At 38.1% G+C, this 16,952-nt stretch overlaps 1 protein-coding gene across 1 annotated transcript; it reads right to left on the reverse strand.

Annotated features, from left to right (window-relative positions):
* Positions 1–414: 414 nt before the first annotated feature.
* On the reverse strand, positions 415–16,092 carry MAT2B (methionine adenosyltransferase 2 non-catalytic beta subunit). Its single transcript, XM_064520851.1, has 7 exons — positions 15,928–16,092; positions 11,677–11,871; positions 10,664–10,778; positions 10,214–10,366; positions 7,140–7,333; positions 5,659–5,772; positions 415–4,645 (listed from the first exon to the last, which is right to left on the reverse strand). The coding sequence occupies exons 1-7, from the start codon at positions 15,988–15,990 to the stop codon at positions 4,475–4,477; spliced, it is 1,005 nt and encodes a 334-aa protein (XP_064376921.1). The 5' UTR covers positions 15,991–16,092; the 3' UTR covers positions 415–4,474.
* Positions 16,093–16,952: the final 860 nt, after the last annotated feature.

Consider the following 16,952-nt stretch of genomic DNA (forward strand, 5'->3'; position numbering starts at 1 on the left):
TGATTCCTTATTTCTCGACTTGATACAAAAACGGTGAAAGGTATTGTTGTTTGTGTATTTGGTTTACATAGATGTATTTACGTCAACGAAGACAGATTTTTTACTGATTTCATAACAGAATCAGAGAATAGTTGAGGTTGAAAGGGAACCTCTGGTCCAAGTCCCCTGCTAAAGCAGTGTCATCTAGAGCAGGTTGCACAGGACCCTGTCAGGTCAGGTTGTAACTGTTATGTTGTATAAAAAAGCTATGAATTTCACCTTTTAAACATTAAGAATATAATGTTTCTTTGCAGGAAATGCTTTGTGGTGAACAGATTTTAAGAACATTTAAGAACATTTAAGAACATTTTTACCTTTCACCCTCATAATCTGTCCAAACTTTCAGACTATATTAGCAAAATAATGACATCCACATAAAGTTTCATATTTATTTTTTATAATATAATTATGAACAAAAACAGAAAAATACATTGCTAAATATATATATAGCTAAATTACATCATGAATACACCGAAAGAAAGTGCATTGTCATCTGAACAGAATCCGGGTGTTATCACACATTTGTACAAAAGGAATAACTACTTCAGCTTAGGACTTCCAAGACATTTAATTGTAACAAAGTTTAGGCAGAATTTCACTACAACTCAGAGTCAAAAGGAACAACACAGTGAAGCTTCAATCTAGATTATACTTTTGAGCGTCACTGCAAAAAATAATGGATGAAAGGAGCTTCCAATTTAACCCATTTTTACCCATTGCTTAATTCAAAAGTTTTTAGGTTGATTTTCCTATAATAATTTCAAATATATTTTGAATTATAAAGACTGCACCTAAAACATCTTTTTAAAAACCACTAGCCAACAATCTCTTGGACTGCAGTCTAGCTGGGAATATAGTTTTTATTGAACATAGCCTTTAATGCATCTAAACTACTTAGCTTTTGGGGGAAGGGAAGAAGTAGGAGGTGGAGAAACTCATATTGTTCAAACATCTGATTTTTGTGCATCTTTGGTCATCCAACTATTCAAGTGTGCAACTAACAAAATCACAGTTTTTTAATATATCCCTTGTCTTCTTTGCATCTTCCAGTCATATTGCAGTCCTTTGAAACTTATTATGAACATCTGAAATTAATAAGACTTTGGTACAGCCAGCTCTAGAAGCTTCTTTTTCAAACAAGTTAATATATTTTCCTCTATGTGACGAATTAAGTCCCAGCCTGGGGAACAACACAAGCGAGCTGCAATACATACAGTCAAGTTATATTGTCCAACACCTTATGCAAAAATGCTTTCTGGAATACTGTTTAGGATGCAGAAGTTCTCCAACCCACCCCTTACTTTCTATTTGAACAACTGTATATTTTACTAAATAACACAAAAGTGATTCTGTAAATGTACAAGATTTTAAGAAAAAAAGTCCGTACTTTTTTTAAACCTGGGGAGTTCTCTAGAACGTGCTGTAGGATGAAATGTAAAGTTTAGTCCCAGTTTAAAAGGCGATGAGGTTACATCTCCCCATATTTAAGAATCAAAACCACCAAGAAACTTTGATAGTTAACTCCCATATTTGGGTCCTCAAAAATCTGTGGTCAGCTACCATTTCAGTTACCTGAAAGCTACGCACACATTTTTAAGACACAAATTCCAAAATTCTGTTCCTGTAGCACATTTGTATTTCAGTCTCAAGAGTGTCAATCGATCCTCCAAGATAAATGAAGCAGCTATTTCTCTGCCCGTGCTCTCTTAACAGAGTGCTGGAAGCTGAACAAACAAGGACAAGTGGAAAGGTAAATGATACAATTTTATTTCACAGCTCAGTGCTTAGAGAATTCAGATTTGGACTCAATTATTTCCTCAGTGTGAGGAAAATTTCAAAATTGCAATTTTCACCTTCCCAATAAAATGCCCTAATCATCCCTATGAGGTGTTTCACATTTCAGACGGAAGCAGTAAGAGGTCCTCTTTTTCCTTTCTGGTAAAACTGCTCAATTTAAAATAATGCTTGCAGTGCTAGTAAACCTACTTCAGTTGAAGGGAATGAATGGTTAGAGTACTTCACTGTAGGTGGAAGATACAGTTTTGCATAATCCTGGAAAAAACGCCCTTTTCATAAAAAATGGCTAAGTGCTCTAACAACCTCCTCCTCAAACACTTAGTTTCAATATGTTTTCAGAGAAGGATAACGATACCAAGGAAGGTTTCTAAACTGAATCCTGAGTTAAAGAAGATACTTCCTCACAAACCAGTATAGGGTGTCTCATTTCAGATATGCCTAAAAACACACACAGCATTTATTATCCATTTCAACAATTCCTTGCTAAGCATACTGAGCATATATCCCTTTCTTTAGCATCTAATTCAGGGCTAATGGAGTCCAATGGGTAACTAGCTGCATAAAATCAGATGCTACCATGGTCAGTATTGTAACATTCCCATTTTGTTTGTGGATCTAGCCATAAGCAACAAATCCAGAATGGCATACGCTGTCTTCAAAATAGGAACATGTTTACATGTCCCCTTTGTGGAAATGAAATAAAGAGAGAACCACTCAGAGGATGATTTATTTGATTTTACTAAAATATTGACACTTCTGATATGTATGACAAGAAAAAAAACACACTAGAGGAGCAAGCCTACTGTCCACTTCAGTGTTTCTTTCATATTTTGTGTGTCTTTGATTAACCCCACTGTTCATTTTTCATATCTGTTTATATTTACTGTGAGTTAAAAAAAATGGTATCAAGTTTAATAAAAAGTTATTTGCCTGCAGATGGAGAAGATATGCTCTGAACCTTCATGTTCAGGCACAGGAGATTTCAGGCTCATGGTTTCAAAACCTCTGTACGTTCGCTTATTTCACTCTCGAGGCAGTGGCACACTGATAGAAAAACCCTAAACTAACCCTGGAAATAAGTTAATTGAATTAAAAAAAAAAATCACTGAAAGGGCACACAGATTTCAAGAACAACTACAAATATTTATGACAGAGTAAACAAATCCTTACGGGAAAAAAAGAATCAACAACTGTTTCTGCTGCTGGCAATATATATTTATTGTAATTTTGGAGATAGGTTACCATGTGTGCATCTGGATTTCAGACTGAAAAACAAATCAGGATTATGAACTCTTACCATATGCTAGCTGGAATTTAAAAGAACCGAACTGAAAGCTGACCTTTAAAAGACTTTTAGTTTGTCTCTTTCTGCCCTTTTTTATTAAATGATGGATTTGCCTCCGGCCCGCCTCCCCTCCCACCGCATTTAAATCTCAGAAAAATAAATGATCATCAAAATGCAGCTCTTCCTAGTTTTACTAATGATCTGCAGGCAACCTCAGAGCATTTACAGTGTTGATTCCAACAACTTCAGATGGAGGCTAACCTTTAAAAAGCATGTTCTTCCTCCACTTTAACTGGGAACTGAATCCAACATTAAGGACTGGACTTCAGCAGATTAAAGGCTTGCTTATAGACTGTTATGGTTACATTATTATGGTGCAAACCTTCAACGGACACACTTTGCTGTTACAGAATAAGCTGCATTAGTGCAAGATCTAAGAGTCTGTGCAAAAGAAGCTACAGTGCTATAAATTCTTGAAATACCTTTCCTCACTTGTTTAACATTGACTGACTAGCAATGTCTTCCTCCCACTAATTCTACTAGTCCCAAATATTACCCCCCAAAAGAAGATACTTCATGCTTTTATACAAAAACAACCCCAAAGAACAAAACAAAATCTCCCAAAACCCTCAGAAAAAAACCCCCCCAAAATAGTCAAAACTATTTGCTCCCCAACCTCTCCTAAATTTAAGTCACCATTAAAACAGATGCATATAATGCATTATACAAATATGAAGCTGCAGGCATTCAAAATACAGAACATTCTGAAAATATTTCAAGCATAAAAAGTACACTTGATAATTGCAAAAATAAAGTTTCACTTTTCTAAAAACATTTTGATCAGAGCTCAAGCAAAACAAACATTTAACTTCAGTGATTCCTCCTTCAGTTTAACTTCAACAGAACACCTTCAACAGTTAAAAACAAAAAACTCACAGATTGTTGGTGATAAAGTAACTGACCATATCCTTTAATGAAGAGAAACTGTATATATAACAATAGCACGGACCTTAAGCATCAACAGTATATTTTAGCCAAAAGGAAGTCTACAGGTGATCCAGGTCTTTCTTAGTATCAAATGGTACCGATTACCAAGAACCATAATTCACTAGGAATAGATATTAAGTTAGACTGGTACGAATGGAAGGAAAGATTCATGACTTCAAACAGGCTCAGTTTTGGTCATTGAACTTTTTTTTTGGCTAACAATTTCACTAGTGCAAGACCATATGTTTACCTGATTAAATGAAAACTCATAAATGTCACAATTTAAGAACACTCATACAAAACTATTCTTTTTTTTTTCTTTTAAAAAAGTGCCACATACCATACTTTTACTAAAAAAGTTACAAACTAATGGAAGACCGTCTGCCTCCATCTCTTGTCAATGAGGAAAGGCCAAAGTGATTCTTTGATCCCAGCTCGAAATGGGGTTCTCTGACCTATCCCCAGCATCTCCAGCTTGGAGCAGTCTAGCTGAGCGTTCCTTGGACGAAGAGCACCCACAACTGGGCAATCAGTAATCTTAGAAAAAAATAAAAAAATAAGAAATAAGAAAAAAAAATCTCGTTTAGAAGTTCCGATTCATAGTTTTCCATATGGGTGTGTTGTGCCTCCCTCCCCTTCCCCCGCTCCCAACTATATTGCATGTTTTATGGTTAACTTCATTTTGAAAGAGAGAGGTATCAGGCACAAAGATGCAAAGTCTTAAGTTGTTAAATTTTTCCTCATTCAATTACAGCTCGCTACCTGTGCTCCTCTGCCTTTTATTCCTATTACTGCCCTATGACCATACTCAAGAGGCAAAATATACTCTGAAAACATTGACAGAACCATGCCTTGATCAATATACTTGGAGAATTTGACTTGGGGGGGAGAGAGGAAGGGTGCATGCAGGGAGAAATCAGACTAATTTAGTGTCCTCCATTCTTTTTCTCTCCATCTTCCAAGCCACATTCTAGTTCCAATCTTTGCTAATTCAGAGTCCTATAAATTTATTTTGTATCCAAATAAAATCTTTCTTTTAGTATAATGTTAAATTCTAACAATATTATCACTGTGTCTTTTAAATTAATCTTATTTTTAAGAGTCAATACTACTGCAGGACAACTGTCTATTTTAAGCAATGCAAAATGATTTGAAGGTTTTAAGCACATGAATTCGGAAATAAATCTGGACACTGTAAAGTTCTCAAAGATTCCCACCTTCAAATTAACGTTCTGTAAATCAGTAAGTCTTTTAAGGACAAAAATACGACAAGCAATACAGACTTATTCAGTACTGAGGGGAACTGTTCTGCAGAAATGCCATCACACAAGTGACTGATAATTCAATTACTAAGTAATTTTCACAACCCAGCAGGTCAAAGTAGCTGTTGTTTCCCTGAGTTAGATACCAAACAGCATCCTCAGCAATACATCTGCTGTGCTAGACATAATCATTCAGATTATCCTGAAGAGGAAGCTTTCTGGTACAGCCACCTCTGCTTGAAATGATAAAGTACATCCATCTTTCTACAGCTTGTACACACCACTTACTGGTCTCAAGTGGCTGCTGGGAAGGTTGAAAGCATCAGCAATCGCACATGCCATTTCATACTTAGTCATCTGTTCATTGCCAGACCAGTGAAATGTTCCTTTTACTGATGGGTCCTAGGAAGAAACAAGAATCACAGGTGAAGAAATGCAGCTAGCCCTCAGACTGATTCCTGTGCAAGAATGTGGGCATAATAGAAGTTACTTGTCTTCTGACAAGACTCTGTCTTGACAGGCATGTTACAACACCTCACTGAGATGTTCTGGGGATGATTCACGTATTTTCAGACTGGAAACTGGTATTACATATATCTGACTTCACTTTTCAGAAACAGTTTAGTTTCTATAGAATGAATGGGGAGGAACCAACTAAGGTTAAACAGCTGGGGAGGAAGTATTCAGCTATTCTATACTATTCCTTTACTCTAAGGCAAATGCAAAAGACACCACAGAAGCTCTCAATGATAACCTGAAAACCACACAGATTCATAGCACCATGCCCACAACGTGTGTATGGGGTCTGTTTTTAACATATTTATAGGGGGAAAAATATATATACACACATATGCACATGCACACACATATACAGACACACACCCTCATATAGGTATATATATACACACACAAAAAAAAACAGAGGGGGAAGGAGTAGATCGCAATGCTGTCTTTGTCATCAAAATGACAACTTGTTTTACTTTATATTACCTTTATTAGCCTGCCACTTAACTGTAGCATAATCTTGCTAGTACAAAGGCTGAAAGTTAAAAGCCAGTTTTAGATAGTCACTTCTCGAAAATGCTGAAAAGTTACACTTGTTACAGTCTTCTCCCCCGTTTTCTCCAGTATGAAGTAGGGAAAGTGTATAAAATAACTGGTTTCTTTTAAAAAACATTTCAACAGCAGAAAGACTATCTTCATGAAGAGCCAATTAAACCTGGCAAACCACTCAAGAATAACAAGTACTCAGAGAATACCAATGACAATGTGGGACTTTTTTTTTTTTTTTTTTTTTTTTTTTGCACAGAGGCAGTGATCTTAAAATACTGTGGTGAATAAATGCAATAAAATATTCAAGTTTAATGGCTCATCTTTGCTCCTTCAAATTTCTTAATAGAACATTGAAGGACATCTTCGAGAGTTGCACACAATCACCAAAATAACATGCTTTTTTAGTCCAAAATAGCAATTTTGGAGAAAGTATATTAGAGTTGGTTACATATTTGCATTTCTCTCCTGCATATTAGAAGAAACATAACAATTTTCAGACAGCTCTGTCCTGTCACTCTACCCATTTTTGTTTTAAATATCAGAGTAACACTAGAGTCATGTAAAGGGAAGGTACTGTACCGCAGACACTTTGCCCCTCCCTGCCCCTTCCAAAGTGTTTCAGAACAGGTTATATGGGGTGCTCAGTTTTCCAGAAACAAAGCCATGAAATCTTAAGTGTTTTTAGCCTGAAGAGGCTTGCTTCTTCAATTTCATACCAGCATTCTCTTCTCTGCTAGCTGTCTGCAAACAGCTGCTACATCCTTGACATTAGTAGGATATCTTTGTTGCCAGTGGTCCATGTTGGCCGATTTATTACTGAACTGGACTTTATCAAACATAACAGTCACAGCACTTTCCTCCAGTCTTTCTACTTCTCCATACAAGATAGGAATCCTAAGCACTACAGCATCTACAAGGAAGAATATTTTAAGAGTATTAGCAGTGTTATGAATAGGCATGAATGCTGTAACATAACGTGAAGGATGTTTCGAAAGTGTTAAGAAGTATCTTGGTGATGTTATGCATATACAAACCAAAAAGAAAATGCAAGTACTATGTTTGTTCTCAGATTATCATTTTGAGTTTAGCTCAATTAAAACAATTTATAAACAGTAAGTTTATATTAATTCATTTTCATTTATACCTTTTATTTTCACAGTTTGAATGAGCTTTCATTAACACAAAAGAAGAGAGGGGGGGAAAAAAAAAAAAAAAAAAGCACCAGTACTTTTTGGATTAGAACAACAGGTAAAGAAGAAAGTGGTACTACACAGTTACTCCAGCATTCCCCGCTCCCCTTGGTAAGAGCAGGAAAAAAATTCCCACAATCTAATTCCAGCCAATTTGGGTAGAATCCCAGATTTCACCAATTGCAAATGACCATATTCAGGCATCAGCTACAGACCAAGATTTTTCACCAAGCATGAAGAAATCCTCTGCATAAAGGATGACATTCAGGGTATTATTTACCAGAACAAAGAAGAGAATTTTAGAATCGATAAATTTAACAATTAAGGAATAGGTTCACAGAGCACAGCAGTAAATAACATCAGATTTCAAGAGAGTGAATTGAGATATTAAACTGACAGTAAGCAGTTCAAAGAGAAGGACATTTTATGAAGGACTAGGTTATATTACTATATCTCAGTCAGGAAGACACAGAAGCCTGTTTGAGGGGGAATCCAAGAAGGGTTTAATAAACATTCATGAGGAGCAATGCAGGTACTTTCATTTAATCAAAAAACAAAAAAACAAAAAAACCCCCACATTCCATCCTTTAATGAGAAGTGAAATTTATCTAATCATTGCAATTCTTAAGAATCTGTAGGAAAATGCTACGGGTATTAGAAAGACAGTAAGAAAAGCTAACACACAAATTACTCTCACAGAAAAATAAAAAAAAAGACACAAGAAAAACAAATACAATAAAAAAAGCCATGACACTCATTTTCTGCTGCTCCAAAAACTGTTATTTGGTCACACAACAAATATGTTCCTCCTCACTTTATATATTGCCTAAATTTTCTTTTTTAGAATATTTGTAGAAGTATTCACCAGTTGGAAAAAAGGCAGTCTTCCTTTGGCTCTCAGAGAGCGATCTGAGACTTGAAAAGGACATAAGCTTCATGAGCAACAGTTCTGAAGACCTGCTGAAGCTTTTTAGTTTTATAAGCGTGAGTACTAAATGTAAGTGATATCTCCTCATAAGCAAAATAAAATGTACTAAATGATTAGTGGAGCTTCTTGCATTACATAATAGAAATTACTAGGAAAGATCTTCACACAACTATGGACATTCGATGGACTGAAGTCTGTCTGTACAGTATTAGCAAATTAATGGCTGGAAGACTAATACATGCAACATATTTAAATTTTAGTGAAAGAACAGAATTGACAATTTCAAGCATCTTACTCAGCACCATCTCAAAACTCTTTCTGCTAGTAATACCACTGCGGCAAACCATTACTGCCTGACAGACCATGCTCAAAAATGTTGTGAAACAAAACTGAAGTGTTGAGCTGCAGGAAGGATCTAGCAAGATACCCACGCATACTTGAATTTTTGCAGTCTTATCTTCATTACCAATCTAGAAGAGGGAGCAAACAGCATCATAGTCAAATTCAGAGATGATACTTAAGTAAGAGGTGGAGTGAATACTTTTTATTTAAATTGATTTTTCCTTAAATAAGAATTTTTCCACTGAAGTAATTTCAAAAAGTTTTTAAAAGTTTAAAAAGTTTCTTAACAGTAATGATAAACCTATACTAAGGCCCATCATTTTCAAAGATACTATGTATTTACTTAGTGAAAGAGCATATTGTAGCTGATGAATTGTTCAATTCTCTAGTTAGGAAGAGGAGAATTATAGTGTATTGTATTGATTTCACATTAGTAGCCTCTTTTGCTACAGAGATTATTTTCTTCAAATTCCTTGAAAAAACAGAAATGCTTTTTTCCTTATAATCTGTGAATGGAAACTAGATTTGAAGATTAGATCTCTGACAACATGCTAACTAGAAACCATCAATCCTCTTTTTTTATAGAAGAAATGAGTTTTAAATGCAAATTAACACATTCAGTCCTACGCTTTTTTCTTTATTAAGTACGCTTTTTAAAATTATATTTGTATATTTTGAACACCAATTTTCATTAAAAAAAAAGATTTAAATCAAATAAGAAAAATGAGTTGCTTAAAAATGAAAATACATTACTATTCTTTTAAGAAACGTTAGAACTAGGAGTGTAGTAAGCTAGGTGGATGAAAATGAAATGGCTAGCCTAGAGATCAGGAAGAAAAGCAAAAGAATAGCAGCAGGAATGTATGCTGATTTTAATCTGCATTATTATTTAATTACGAGTCTGTTTTTCCTTTAAGTAAACATCCATTCTGAATGATTACAATGCATCCCCCTTCATAACAGCAGCTATATATTAAATGCAGTAAAGACTGTGCTGTTAAAATACGCTGATGATACATTTTATTTTTCTTTAAAAATAGTTGATTTAAACTAGGCAAAGGCTTGTGAACATCCATCCGCAGACACTAACAAGGCAAATCACAAGCAGCACAAACAGTAAGAAAAAAAGCTACAGCAACCTACAAGCAATAGCAATCTCATACAGGCAAGGAGAATAACTTCTAATCACCTTCTTTTCTAAATCTTGTTTCCACAGTTTTACCATGTTACTACTATGTTACTACTGTCTTATGAATCTATTAAGCTAATATACAACTAAGTATCGAAAGTATGCAAAGCCTATATTAAAATTTTTCAAGCATATTCTTACCTTGATTATTTTCCAGGACTGCCTTTTCACCCTCCAGTTTCGTTTTACCATATAAATTCAGGGGATTTGGTGCATCAGTCTCTTTATAAGGAGGACTTGTTCCATCAAATACATAGTCTGTACTAATGTAGATCAGAAACGCTCCAATTCCAGCTAGGAAGAAAATGTTCACATGGAGTCCATCTTAATTCATGTCTTGTTTGAAATCTCAATAAACCTTTAAAACAAAGCTCCAAAAGACCTCATCTTCTGGCCCCATTCATTCCCTCTGTTTGCCTGTTCACTAACCCTTCACATGTACATGCCACTATCCTTACAGAAAAAGGACTGACTGCACACTTCTAGCAGAAATGACACTTAGCATTTTAAGTAACTATTCATATTTATGTTCCTGTATAAATAAGTGCAATATCCTGACAAGAAAACAAATCCATGAGGTGGTCTCTTTACCTGCTTCTTTTGCTAAGTTCCCTGAAGCAGCCACATTGAGCTGAGAAGCAGCATCCAGTTGACTTTCTACAACGTCTGGCCTTCTCTCAGCAGCACAATGCACTATAACATGAGGCTGGAAATTAAAGACTAATTTTAAACAAGGAACATTACCAGGAGATTACGGTTGCACCCTAACTCTAGAGATATGCTCTCTCAGATGAAAAAGCATTTCACTAAGTTGTGATAAGTAATAAAAGAAGTAGCATTATTTTTAATCATGGCATTCTGAGGAGTGCATTTTCTTTAGGAAATGAAACAGAATCAAGCTGCTTCCAGATTTCATATTAAAATACCAAAAAAGCCTGGATTATTAGTTTTACAATCATGATCTTCAATGACTTCAAATTTACAGATTTTTTTTTTAACTCAATATAATAGAAAACATGGGAAAACACAACATCCTGCCACACATACTCATACTAAAAAAAAAAAAAAAAGTTAGCTAAACTATTTTTAGACAAACCATTTACACGTGGCTTATCTGACACATGCAGACTATTAACAAGGTATTTAAAGCAATTTTCTAGAGTGGTTCCCTGCATAATCCACTTCAGGTTTAAAATATTTCCCTTAAAAGTCTGGTTGAAAACACAGTGTATTTCTCACTGTACTGCAAGCAAAACATGCAGTTACTGATGTTGTGTTCAGGTATTCTGTAACATCAGAAGAACTACTTCATACTAACACGTCTATCTTTTTCTTTCAACTACCAACGCAAATGCGCCGACACACCTATCGTGGTACCTGCTGTATGTGTGATGATGACAAGGAAAGCTCAGAACGATTTGCACCTACAGAGGAAATCAGTACCCCAGATATGGCAGAAAAGGCAGCCGCCTCTGATTCTTCAGAGCTCTGTCGCAGCACTAGCCCCACTAAAGCTACAGCTGAGTATCAGACAGCGTTGTAAGCTGATTATTAGGAAACGTATTAACTATCCTCTCCATCTATGTCATACTCCACAAACTTACCTGAAAATCATTGATAATGTCATGAACGGCAGTGAAGTCCAGAAGATTAATCTGTTCAAATCTGGGCTGCGCTCTCCTGTATCCACAGCCAACTGCATTCCAATTGTTTCCATTGAATTCTTTAAACACAGCTCTGCCAAGAAGTCCTGTAGCACCAGTAATCAAAACTCGCCTACTGGGAATATCAACATCTTCCTAGGGAAACAAGAACAGAACATTTTCTTTCTACTGTTACTTATTGCTCAGTTTTTTTGTTTTTTTTTTAAAGCAAGCAAGGCTGCAGTCAGTGCTACTGTATTAAACAGCTTTCCTTACTACATAAGTATTTTGGATCAAGTGTCTCATTGAACACTAACATATGAGAGCAGTGATACTGTATTGAGTATTTATGCATATTCCTAAAGATACTGAACACAGAACTCAAACAAGAAGCTCATTTACTTCCATGGGAGCAGGGAACCAAAACACAAAACAACAGATCTTAATGAGGACAAACTCAAAGGACATAATTTAAAGTTCACTCAGAATTTGATAACTCTGCAAGTTGAAACAAGGGAACTAATGTCTTCTGAAAACAGACCCAAAATATTTTGAAGATTTAGGGTCTATATCCTGCAATCAATTTTGTATAGATTGTGTCCATTAGAGGCTGCAGCATCTACAGTATGACTCTCTCTGAGCCTATCTACAATAACCATGAGATTTAAAGATCTGAATTTTATTATTAAATAGAACAAGAATTCATCATTGTTTATTTTTAGACCGATGTGTAGGTCCAAATGAAGACACAACTCTCTCTTCTTTGTTTTACAAAAAGCATCCAAAGTGATCTGATTATATAAGCTCTCCATCTGTACAACATACGAAAACTTTAATTACAGCACATTCAGTGCTTGAGACAACTGTGTACATATCAGTTTACACAAAGTTCATTGCTCTCCCCCACCCCCACTAGATCATCAAGTTCTCAAGACAGCAAACATAAGACTTGGGCCTGGCTGCGCAATCTTAGTTTTCCTTTTATGCCTTCCTTCTGCACGTATCATGGCAGGAGAGTCTGCTAAAAACAAAAATAACTGCATATGCTCATATGCAAACACAGAACAAAATTTACGTGTACAGAACCTACCAGGCTGGGATTTCCTGACCACATCACATACAAGAACAATTTGTGACAAGGGGTTATATTTTTGTACAAGTTCTCTGCTATGCAGTTCTAGCGACACGCGCACCTCTGCACGCTCTCACACTCGGAGCACTGCCGCGCATCACTGCCTTTCGACTGCGGGACAGGAAGCAACAGAAGTTGCTTCTAAGCTGCTGCCTGTCCTTCACCCTTACAGTCAGAGAGCTTTCTTCCACAAGGGTACGTGGTGGGGCGCATTATGGAAACAGCCTATCCCAAAATGATAGCTTAAAGTGCTCAGCACACTGCATGTATTTTCTGCCGACATAATGCTTTAGGCAAAGGGCAACTTATTCCCATCAGTACCAGATGAAAATCAGTAATTTTATCTGGACTGCTTCAGGACAATGACAGCTACAGCAAGCAAGGTTTAAAAACTTACATTATCTTTCCAGTCAATTTTTCCTCAGAACACAAGTTTATTCACTATTTTTAAGGCTGCCCAAGTTTCTCTGAAAAGCATAAGCAAGAACATGCAAATACTGATTCATTTTTTGTGTATTTTTTTTTATCTGGGCAAAGTCTGGATAGCTTCTCATAGGATAGGTTCTCCATAGTCTGGATAGGTTCTCTATAGCCAGAGGTGTCCACTAATAAACATCGAAGACCTGTTGCAGAAAAGAGCTGAAAGGTTCACAAAAAGTGTCACAGATATTTTTTTGAGAAATAGCGGCAAACAGCAAAAATGCATCACTTGCAAAGTCCATTATTCCTAAATGTCATTCGTCTAATTTCATTTATTCTATACATCAAAAATAGGGTAATACGTTAACAGCACAGCTTGAACTGAACATAACCACGACTTTTACCAATGCATACATGCAGTTTGCGTCCTGCTGCCTTTTTCTGCAAGACTGATTTTAGTCAATTGTCTCTGGGGAGCCAAGATAAGTGACAGATGCTTCCCATTAGATGCTTCCCATAAATTCAAAACAAAGCGACGACCAGCTGAAATTATTTCACCTTGCTGGAAGTTAAAAGTTCATGAAATACAAAACCTGTGCAGATTAACTCTTTCTTCAAGCGTTGCCTTGCTTCTTCACAGAAGGCCCCTGGCTACGGCAGCGTTCCCGTCCCAGACCTGGGAACCGCCGGCGACAGAGCTTCCGAGTCCCAAGAGCCCCCAGACTCAGCCTCCCGAGGCGGCGGCAGCAGCAGCCCGGCGGCTGCCCGCGGGCACAGGCACCGAGTGCCATACCTCAGAGCATCGACAAGGTTGTCATTAACCGTTAACAATTTAATTCCTATGAAACAAAAATTTAATTCCTATAACTTGTTCCATCTTGCAAAAAATTAACCCAGCAAGGCCTCAAGAAGAAGAGGCAAAAAATCTATAGCTACTGCCTTATAGCCTCTGTACTTCACTGGAACTACATATAGTGCAGCACCTTCTAGGTTTTGTTAATTTATAATGTTTTTCCTTAAATATGACTGAATATTAACAAAAATGCAGTTAAAACATCAGACTGGTTTTAACTGTTAACCTAATGTGCTAGAAGGTATACCTAAAGACCCATTTCCAGCTTTGTGTAGATAATAGACTATATGTAAAGAAGAATACAGAACATTCTAGAATTCGAATGTTCCTCTTTTACCTGTGAGTTTTATAGCCTGAAGAAATACAAGGTCTTCTTCAGATGAGCCTAGCTAACATATCTTTTAGGCATATTTCTCAGCTCAGCAGCAGTCAATCTCATCCAAGGTCATCACTTTGTGATACACAAACAGTTCCATTAGCCCCTAATTTTGAATAATACTCCCACCCGAATACACAATTTTTGAGCTCTATTATAAAATACACATGATTTTGTTGTGCTTTATTATGCATTCAATATTCTCTAAGGATTAGAGCAGTGAAAATAAAATTTGAAGCCCTAGCTAAGCTGATAACCTGATTTAACAGGAGGCTGAAGTCAAAACCAGAGGAACTGCAGTCAGCAGTCTCATTCATGTAAAAAAAATGCAAGCAATAACACTGAAAGAAAGATGAAAAAGCAATACTTAAGATCTAAGATTACTTTGTAGACACTACTCAAATATCAAATAAGAGTATGATTAACAAAAATAATAAAGCATAACATGCTTCAAGATGAAAACTAAGATATAGGTATTTAAGTTTTGTATAAAGACTGAACAAGGAATCAGGAACTCAACAGTAAAAAATCATAGTGAATGCAAAAAGTTTCAATTTTAAGCAATGTTCACTAGAAACAGGAGCTACTGGGATAACAGATTTACAACATGATATACGATGACCAAAAAAAAAAAAATATCCCCCAACACCACAGAACAGAGCAGGGAAGTCACGCACAAAGCCAAGTTCTCCGTTCAGCTTTGACTTCGTCATCCACTGGAACGAGAGGCAACCAAAGAACCAGCACATTTTCCTTAAAGTCTTGCGCTAAAAAGTGACTATACATACTAACAGCGACAGGAAGTTGCTGCACATTTAATACAGACCTCAGACGCTCAGAACTGCAGCAGTTAAAAGCTACACCTGTTGAACGTTATTAGTAATAAAATGCAACAAAATCAAATGCCATTTAAATAAAAATAACTATACGGGGAGTTACTGTAAAACATGCTGTATTACAAACAAAATCATCTTACCTAGGTGTAGGGGATGCTGAAATTAAGCAAGCGTAAACAAGTGTGCTTCACAGAATTATTTTTTTGCTACAAAGCAAAAGACTATTCTTCATGATAATTACAGCTACAGTTTTATATATATATATGTATATGCATGTATATAAAATAAAAAGCGTCTATCACGATAACTTTTAGTCCCCGGTACAGACGGCCAGAGAAACCGGCAGGCAGAGCGCAGGCCCAGCCGGCAGCGGGGAGCAGGGCCGCGCTGCGCGTCAGCACCGCACGGCGACGCCCCCCGGCCCAGCCCGCCCCGCGCAGGGGGCCGCGGCCGGCGGGAAGGCCCCGGCGCTCAGCCCGGCCCGGCTCGGGCCCCTCCCCGCGGCCCGCCGGGGGCCGAGACTGCCCAAGCTGCGCGAGGCCGCGCCCCGCCCGCGGCAGCCGCCGCCGCCGGCCCCGCCGCAGCCGCCGCTCACCTCCACGAGCTCGCAGCGGCCCGGCACGAAGCGGATCTTCAGCTCTTTCTCGCGGCCGACCATGGCCGCGCCGCGGGGCCCCGCCGCCTCCTGCCGCGGCCGCTGCGCTCCGCTCGCGCTGCGGGCCTAGCCCAGCGCCGCCCGCCCCCGCCCCCAGCTCATTGGGCCGCGACCGGAGGCGGGGCTGGCGCTGCCGCGCGCCCATTGGCTGCGGGGCCACGGCCGCGCGCGGCTTTAAAGGGGCAGCGCGGCGGCTGCACCTGCGCGGAGCGGCCGGGGGGGGCAGTGGTGCTAGCGGAGGGGGGGGGGGGGGAAAGGCGGCCTTCCGCCCTGGTGCTGCGGCGCGCTGGGCGCTGCTGCCCCGCCGCCTTTCCCGGGGCTGAGGTGGCTTCGACCGCGATCAGCCTTACTCTAGCAGCCGCCTCTGCTTCCCTGTGACCCCGCGTGGAGACTGAAGGCACAGAGTCCAGGTGCATGAAATGAAGGACCAGGATCCCCCCCGAAGACAGACTTCAGCCTTCGGCGCAAGTAGCTGCCTCGTAAGTTAAGGGACGCTACCCCTGCAGCACTGCAAGTGTTTAACAGAAATAAATTGCTTGTGCCTTGAAAATAAGTACATTTCCAATTAACCTTTATCCATAATTTTAGAAAAAAGAGGAAGGAGTACAGCCTGATTTTTTTTTAAAAATACAATCTTTCCTGGAGAAGGTAATGGCTGTGCTTGCAGTACTCATGCTGTAGACATACATTTAGACTAAATAGTTGTACTTAAGAATTAGAGTTATTGTAAGGTAGCAAGATAAGTGTGCAAAAAAAGCTTTTATTATGATATTTTTATCCACACAAAGGCAAAAAACATATACACTTAACATGCTTTTAGTATTAGTACTAGAGTGAGGTAGATGCCTAAGAACCAGTGGCCAAGCCCTTCTGGGACTGCACTCACACTTGTGACTTTCCCTCCTCTCAACTACAGCTTGGCTTGTTTAAAACTGTTTAAGTGGTATTCAAGAGAAAAAACATCT

Source organism: Dromaius novaehollandiae, chromosome 15, assembly GCF_036370855.1.
Source record: "Dromaius novaehollandiae isolate bDroNov1 chromosome 15, bDroNov1.hap1, whole genome shotgun sequence".
NCBI classification, from domain to species: domain Eukaryota; kingdom Metazoa; phylum Chordata; class Aves; order Casuariiformes; family Dromaiidae; genus Dromaius; species Dromaius novaehollandiae.

Coding starts and splice junctions, on each gene's coding strand:
- MAT2B (XM_064520851.1), bottom strand. CDS start 15,990: ATGGTCGGCCGCGAGAAAGAGCTGAAGATCCGCTTCGTGCCGGGCCGC. Junction 7,334..10,213: donor AGTCCTGGAAAATAATCAAG/GTAAGAATATGC, acceptor TCTTCCTTGTAG/ATGCTGTAGTGCTTAGGATT. Junction 4,646..5,658: donor CCAGCAGCCACTTGAGACCA/GTAAGTGGTGTG, acceptor TTTTTTTCTAAG/ATTACTGATTGCCCAGTTGT.